Source organism: Manacus vitellinus, unplaced genomic scaffold, assembly GCF_001715985.3.
Source record: "Manacus vitellinus isolate BGI_N305 unplaced genomic scaffold, ASM171598v3 ctg7180002429289_pilon, whole genome shotgun sequence".
NCBI lineage: Eukaryota > Metazoa > Chordata > Aves > Passeriformes > Pipridae > Manacus > Manacus vitellinus.
The window spans coordinates 1-7737 of NW_021938004.1; the positions used below are offsets into that span (position 1 = coordinate 1).

At 49.4% G+C, this 7737-nt stretch overlaps 1 protein-coding gene across 1 annotated transcript; it reads left to right on the plus strand.

Annotated features, from left to right (window-relative positions):
* The first annotated feature begins 189 nt into the window (after positions 1 to 189).
* LOC103762665 (choline/ethanolaminephosphotransferase 1) lies at positions 190 to 6720 on the plus strand. Its single transcript, XM_029965573.1, has 3 exons — positions 190 to 594; positions 4541 to 4688; positions 5695 to 6720. The coding sequence occupies exons 1-3, from the start codon at positions 256 to 258 to the stop codon at positions 5838 to 5840; spliced, it is 633 nt and encodes a 210-aa protein (XP_029821433.1). The 5' UTR covers positions 190 to 255; the 3' UTR covers positions 5841 to 6720.
* The last annotated feature ends 1017 nt before the right edge of the window (positions 6721 to 7737 follow it).

Genomic DNA, 7737 nt, shown 5'->3' on the forward strand with positions numbered 1-7737 from the left:
GGGGTGACCCTGAGCTCTGTGAGCCCCGGTGCTGTGCCCACTGCCCCAGGGGTGATCCTGAGCTCTGAGAGCCCCAGTGCTGTGCCCACTGCCCGGGGGTGACCCTGGGCACGGCTCGGTGCCTGGCCGCCCTCTGAAGGGGAAGGACCTTTTCTCTAACGAGTCTCTCCCAACCTTTCCTTTCTCTTGCAGGATCTTATGGTTCTCCAGCACAGCTCCTGCCTGCCAAACCTCACCTGCTAGGCCAGCCGACCCATGAGCGGGCACCGCAGCAGCAGGAGGAGATGTGGGGAGGCCCAGGCCGAGGCCCCCGCGGGCTGTGGGCACGGCCCCGGGGCTGGGTGTGTGCTCAGCAAGCTGGTGCAGCTGCCCACGCCCCCCCTGAGCAAGCACCAGCTCAAACGGCTCGAGGAGCACAAGTACCAGAGCGCGGGCAGGTCCCTGCTGGAGCCCCTCATGCAGGGCTACTGGGAGTGGCTGGTGGGCAGAGTGCCCGCCTGGATCGCCCCCAACCTCATCACCATCGTTGGACTGTGCATTAACATCCTCACCACCCTGCTGCTGGTGTGGTACTGCCCCACAGCCACAGAGCAGGTGAGCTGGGCACCTCGGAGCCCTTCGGGGTGCTGGGGGCACCTCCTGGCAGGGGCACTGGGCTTGGGGGGGTTTCCTGCTCTCTTGGCACTGGTTTGGGTGGGTTCCTGCTCTCTTGGCACTGGTTTGGGTGGGTTCCTGCTTTCTCGCTGGGCCAGCCCGCAGTTTTTGCACTTTTAACCTGTTGTCTGTAAATCTTGGTGCCCCCCTGGGGTGGGTTTTGGGGTGAGACAGCAGCTCCTCAGGCCACAGCTGTGTGAGCAGGGTCTGACAGAACCAGCTCTTTGAGGTTTAAAAATCCAGGCTTCTGTTCTACTTCTCATTGCACCAAAGCAGATTGACTGGAATGTTCTGTCCTGGTGCTGAAATCTTTCCAATGACACCTGGCTCTGATTTTTTTCCTGTTTTTGGGTCTCACTTTGATTCTGTACCAAAGGTCTGAGTGCTTTTGGCTCCCTTGGAACTTCCCAGGGCCCTGATAACCCAAGATTTCTGGGGCTGGGTTTTGGGGTGGGACAGCAGCTCCTCAGGCCCACACACCCCTGTGGAGCAGGGTCTGACAGAACCAGCTATTGGAGGAAGAGGATTAAAAATCCAGATGCTGCTTTGATAGTGCAGATTTTCTTGAGAAACTTGTGTTCCTGCTCCAGAATTTCAGCCTTTGGAGCAGTTTTCAATGTGTATTGGAGGAAGGAAATGAAAAATCCAGGGTTCTGTTCTACCCCTCATTCCACCAAAGCAGATTGACTGGAACTGTTCTGTCCTGATACTGAAACCTTTTAAACCTTTCACAGCCAGAAACTGAAATTTGCCCTCAGTTTGTGGGATTTGGAGACAATTCTGCAACAACCCCACCCAAGAGTCTGACAGTGTTATTTACAGTTTATCATCCTGGATTTGTAGGTACCCAGGTGCTGCTAAACCAGTACAAAGATGGGCCTCTTGTCCAAGGCAGCTTTTATTGGCAGGACACTGCTTTGAGAGTGCAGATTCTCTCGAGAAATTTGGGGTTCTGCTCCAAACTTTCAGGATTTGGAGCAGTTTTCAGTGTGTGTTGGAGGAAAAAAAATAAAAATCCAGATTTCTGTTCTGCCCCTGACTACACTAAAGCAGATTGACTGGGACTGTTCTGTTCTGGTGCTGAAATCTTTCTGATAGGACACCTGGCTCAGAGCTCAGCTCAGGCTCTGGGGCAGTTTGGGGACACAGGGTTGTGTTCCTGGGCTGTGTCCCTGCTGTGAGGGGCTAGATAAAAGTCAGGAGGTTTATTCTTTGTTCTCAATGCATGACAAGCTCCTGCCCTGCCCTCAGGAGAACTGTCTGAACCTGCTTTCAGGGCCCCAAGAGTCTTCAGGAGGCATTTCCAAGTTCCTCATTTCAAAGGGTTTTTTTTTTCTCTTGCACCTGAAAACTTTCATTTTCGTGCACTGGGAAAGTTTTGGGGTTTTTTTCCACTTGAACGTGGAAACCTTAAAAGCTGCCCTGGAAAAGGGGGTGTGTCACACACGGGAAAGCTGGGAATGCCTCAGGATTTCCAGCTGGATCTGAGCTCCCTCCTGTCCCGAGCTGAGGTTGGGAATGGAGCAGCACAGTTTGTTCCCAGCCAGGCTCCAAACCCCATGTAGGTTGGCACATCCCTGCTCCCTGTGTGGCACAGGAAAGGGCTGTTTGCCTGTCCTAGAAATCTGTTGAAACAGATAATTTCACAACAACTCGTGGAATTTGGCAGGTGGAAGATAAACAGTTGGAGCAGGGAGCACTTGGAGCAGCTCCTCCTGCAGGCCTGGGGCTCTGTGGGGTGGGCTGGCTTTAACTGGGGGTTATTTGGGGGCTCAGGCTCTGAAATCTGGTTTGACAGAGACACTTCAGCTGTCCCAGGACATCTGGGGCACTGAGCCAGAGCAGGAGTGAATGAATGTAGAGGTTTGGGTTGTTTGGTGTTTGGTATTGTTTTGATTGGTGATGAACCTCCAGAAGCACAAACTGAGCTGCACTGAGAGCACCAGGAGCTCGAGTGAGCTGTGTCAGAGCACCAGGAGCTCGAGTGAGCTGTGTCAGAGCACCAGGAGCTCGAGTGAGCTGTGTCAGAGCACCAGGAGCTCGAGTGAGCTGTGTCAGAGCACCAGGAACTCAGAGTGAGCTGTGTCAGAGCACCAGGAACTCAGAGTGAGCTGTGTCAGAGCACCAGGAGCTCGAGTGAGCTGTGTCAGAGCACCAGGAGCTCGAGTGAGCTGTGTCAGAGCAGTGCTGGTGTTCAGCACTTTGGGAGGTGCTCTGGGGGAGGTGACTGAGGTTTCCTCTCCCTTGGAGCTGTGTCAGAGCAGTGCTGGTGTTCAGCACTCTGAGGTGCTCTGGGGGAGGTGACTGAGGTTTCCTCTCCCTTGGATGCAGGATGACCTGGTGCTGAGGCAGCTCCTGCTCCACTTTGCCCATGGCACTGAAGCCCTGGTGCTGGAGGTGCCTTTGAAGTGTCAGGAGCTGCCTGGGGAGGAAAATGGGCCTTTGAAACTCCACAAACAACGTGCTGCTTTTTTTTTTTTTCCCTCCTCCCCCAGAGCACTTTTGCTTTCAGATGTAAATTTTCTCTTCCTTGTAGCTCAGCCTTAGTTTTGCTTTTTTTTTCCCCTTGGTTTCCTCCAAGAGTGACTTGTCTCTTCCTGTTGGTGAGAGGTGTAGCCAGGGGAGCTGAGCTGGAGAGAGGAGGAGATGCAAATCCTTCCTGCTGAGCTGGGAGGACCCAACTGGCAAAATGCTGAGTGATGAATTGTTTCGCTTTTAAAAAAAAAAGAATGGAAAAAAAGGCCTGGATAAGAGAGGGAGCTGTGAAATCATCCCCCAGATATAAATAACCTCTCAGTGGAAACACCTACGCTGCTAATGAAAGGAGAGAGAAGAGCCAGCAGAGGGATTTTTTGGGGGGTTTGTAGAGAAAAATTGCATCACCCTGAACGTAATTAAACCTGGGGTATAAAACCTAGAAATGAGGAATAAAAACAACACCACGGGCTGGAATTCTGTGGCATCAAAAACTTGGGAAACGTGGTTTTCTTTCTCCCCCCCTCCCCGTGTGTTGTTTGTACAGATGAAGTGCTGAAAGCAGAGCAGCTTTTGGGGCAGAATGAAGGGGTTTGGTCACTCAGGAGCAGTGGAGGCTGGAGAAGGAATGTGTTTTAGTTGCTGTGCTCCAGTGAGTCGTGGTTGTGTCAGCCTAGCTAAGCTGGACTCAGGGCTCTGTGAGAGGCAGGTTGGGTTAGTTGAACTGCCCTGGATTTTATTGGTGTGCTCTGGAAGACAGAACTGCTTGTAAATGCCCACGTGTGTCGAGTGGGAAGGTTGCAAAACAGCCAATAATTTGGGATTGATGGGAGTGGCAGCTGAGCCAGAGGGGTGGGGACCTGCCTTTTCTGGGCTCAGTGGGTCGCACTTGAAACAGCAGAAAAAAGCTGCAGTTGGAGAGTTCTGGCTTTGGCATTGTTGGGCTTTCTGTGGAAATCCAAACTACTCTGCAGGAGGGGGCTGTGAGGGGGGTTAAGGTGGATTTTCTTGGCAAAGCTGCTGATGCTGGAGGCCCCCAGAGGCTCCTGAGCTCCCAGTCTGGGCAGTGCCACAGCTCCAATGTCCCTGGGCACGGGGAGCTCGGGGTTTGGGGTGGAAGTTGGGGGGTTTCTACCTCGAGGGTTTCACTGCACACCCTGTGCACGTGTGGGGCTGGGGTTTGCTCCAGCTGCCTGGGAGCACGAGGCTGGAGCTGATCCAGGCTGGAATTCGGGCCCTGCTTTATTTACATTCCACATCCCAGCCCCATCCTGCCTGTCCTGCCAGGGCCCCGGGTGACCTGGAAGTGCTGAGGGAAAATGCTGAGTCAGGCTGTGGGACAGGGCAGCTGCAGCACTTGGAATGCTGAGGTTTGAAAATCACCTTTCTTCTGCTTTCCTTTCCCTGTCAGGCACCTCCCTGGGCATACATTGCTTGTGCTTGTGGCCTTTTCATCTACCAGTCCCTGGATGCCATAGATGGAAAACAAGCCAGGAGGACAAACAGCAGCACTCCCCTGGGAGAGCTCTTTGATCATGGCTGTGATTCCTTGTCCACAGGTATTGCTGTTATTTCTAGTTGAACTTGGAGGATTAAGTGACTCTTATTTCAGGGATTAAATCTGCAATGCCCCCCCAAAAAAAGAAAAAGCTTTTTTTACTGAATGCAGGGCTGAAAGGATAGTTTTTCAGCTCAGAAGGTCACCTTTCTTTGCACTCTGGAGCAGCTGAGTTGTCTGTCTCCTCTTGTGTTCCACTGAAAACAAAATGAAGCATGTGGCTGATTCAGCCTGAGCCAGCACTTTTCTGGGAGGGTTCAGCAGAGTCTTGGCTCTCAAACATTGTCTGTAGGAGTCCTTAGAATGCTCTGTTGGGTTATTTTGGGGTGACTCTCTAGACTCTCTGAAGCCCGAGCAGTGGGACTCTGCAAGTCTTGAGTTTAGGATTAAAAGATTAAAATTAAGATTAAAATCAGCCAGATCAGTTCCTGGGGAGGTGGAGGGCACTGAGCCAGCCTGAACTTTAACCCCGTTGCAAAAAAAATCCTGGAATATCCTGAGTTGGAAGGGTTCCACAGGGATCACAGAGTCCAGCTCCTTGTCAGGTGGTTTGGGTTCCTGAAATTCTAAAGCTTTAAGTTTTTAGGATTTCTCTGGCAAAACTGTGTGTGAAAATGTGGAGGGGAAAGCACAGATCCGTTGGGAATCCCGAATGACAGACCTTGGATTCCATAAATCAGAAAATGGGGGGGGGGAAATGCCCAGCAAATCTTGGATCCAGGAGAAAACCCCCAGACCTGCACAAACCACCCGAGTCCCTTCATGGGACTGTTTAGTGGAGTAAAAACATGGGAGACTGAGGAAACCCTCAATCCTGCAGACTTCTAGTGACTGATGTGCATTTCAATACCCATTTTGCAGTTTTAATTATTCCAAATGAGGTGTTTTGTGCAAACCCCCCCAAGGCCACCCCCACCGGGCCCCGGGTGTAGCTTTGCTTCTGCTGAGGATCTTGACACCCGTGTCCCACTCCCCCTTTTCACTGAGTGACTGATTTTCTCCTGCAGTCTTTGTGGTTTTGGGAACTTGTATTGCTGTGCAGCTGGGCACCAACCCTGACTGGATGTTCTTTTGTTGTTTTGCTGGGACATTCATGTTTTACTGCGCTCACTGGCAGACCTACGTCTCGGGCACGCTGCGCTTTGGGATGTAAGTACCTCCCCCGGAGCAAACCCGAACCTGAGCTCGGTTCTCTGCCTCATTCCCTGCCCACTCTGTGCCCTCTGTGCCCTCTGTGCCCTCTGTGCCCTCTGTGCCCACGTTCCCCTCCCTAGAGCTGTAGAAAATCGTGTGTGTCCGTGGAGACCCTCAGAGCTCGTGGCAGCTGCTGTGGGATTTGTCCCAGGTGTTGCTTGTGAAGTCTCCTTTTGTCCTGGTGGTTAATTAGGAGCTTTTTGATGTGATCTAAAGCTGAAGAAAGAATGGGAAGTAGCTGCTGTTCCATGCCAGGAGGGTTTGGTCAGGTGGTGGCAGTGTGGCTTTAGCACTCAGTTAATCTTGGTGCTGCTGTGACGTGCAGTTAATGTTTGTTATTGACCACAACTCCTCGGATTCTCTGGAATAACTGAGACTGAGCCTCCAGGTTAAAGTCCTGAACCCCTTTGGGTTGGTGTAGGCTGGGATTCTGTTCATATGGAGTGAAAACCCTGTTCATATGGAATGAGAATTCTGTTAATGATGGAATGAAAGTTGCAATGCCAGGGAAGTGAAGAGCTGAAATCCCTTTTCCTGCTAGGTGGGGGGTGGAACACAAGGATTCTCTGGCCTTAGTGGGGAAATAAATGTGTTTTATTTGAGGATTTATTCTCTGTTTGCATCCCTAGGGTTAACAAATTTATTTCAAATAAATGGGCTGCAGAATGGGGGCGGGGGGGGGTTGGCAGCTGGGAACTGAAATTTGCCCTCAGTTTGTGGGATTTGGAGACAATTCTACAACAGCCCCACCCAAGAGTCTGACAGAGTGTTATTCACAGTTTATCATCCTGGATTTGTAGGTACAGAGTGTTATTCACAGTTTATCATCCTGGATTTGTAGGTACAGAGTGTTATTCACAGTTTATCATCCTGGATTTGTAGGTACAGAGTGTTATTCACAGTTTATCATCCTGGATTTGTAGGTACAGAGTGTTATTCACAGTTTATCATCCTGGATTTGTAGGTACCCAGGTGCTGCTAAACCAGCACAAAGATGGGCCTCTTGTCCAAGGCAGCTTTTATTGGCAGGACACTGCTTTGAGAGTGCAGATTCTCTCGAGAAATTTGGGGTTCTGCTCCAAACTTTCAGGATTTGGAGCAGTTTTCAGTGTGTGTTGGAGGAAGAAAATTAAACAATCCAGATTTCTCCTCTATTCCTGTTCTACCCCTCATTGCACCAAAGCAGATTGACTGGAATGTTCTGTCCTGGTGCTGAAATCTTTCCAATGACACCTGGCTCTGATTTTTTTCCTGTTTTTGGGTCTCACTTTGATTCTGTACCAAAGGTCTGAGTGCTTTTGGCTCCCTTGGAACTTCCAGGGCCCTGACAAACCAAGATTTCTGGTTGTTGAGCAAAGAACACAAAAACCAAACCCCAGCCTTGGCATGTGCTTGACTTTGGGGCTGGGTTGTTGGGAGGGTCAGCACTTTGGGGGCAGCATTTTTGTGGCAGATCAGCCTTGTGATATAAAATAAATGTAATAAAATAGATTACAGATAATAGAATATATTATAAATATAATATAAAATATAAAAATATAGGTATAAAGTCATATATATGAATATGAGAATATGCAATCCATACAATGGATACATGATAGAAAATAATTTAATATATGAAGCACCTATGAATACTAAAATACAATCGGCTAAATCATAAATTTTAACTATATGAAGTATCAAATATAAACATGCAAGTAGGAATAGAATATAAACTATAAATATATGAATACTCAATATAACATACAAGTGGATAAACTATAAAAATATTAATATCATGAACCTATAATATAAAATGAAGAAATATAAACTAAAATATAGAAATCTAATATCTATATCTAAATACTAAACATAAA

Coding starts and splice junctions, on each gene's coding strand:
- LOC103762665 (XM_029965573.1), top strand. CDS start 256: ATGAGCGGGCACCGCAGCAGCAGGAGGAGATGTGGGGAGGCCCAGGCC. Junction 595..4,540: donor GCCCCACAGCCACAGAGCAG/GTGAGCTGGGCA, acceptor TTTCCCTGTCAG/GCACCTCCCTGGGCATACAT. Junction 4,689..5,694: donor CTGTGATTCCTTGTCCACAG/GTATTGCTGTTA, acceptor TTTCTCCTGCAG/TCTTTGTGGTTTTGGGAACT.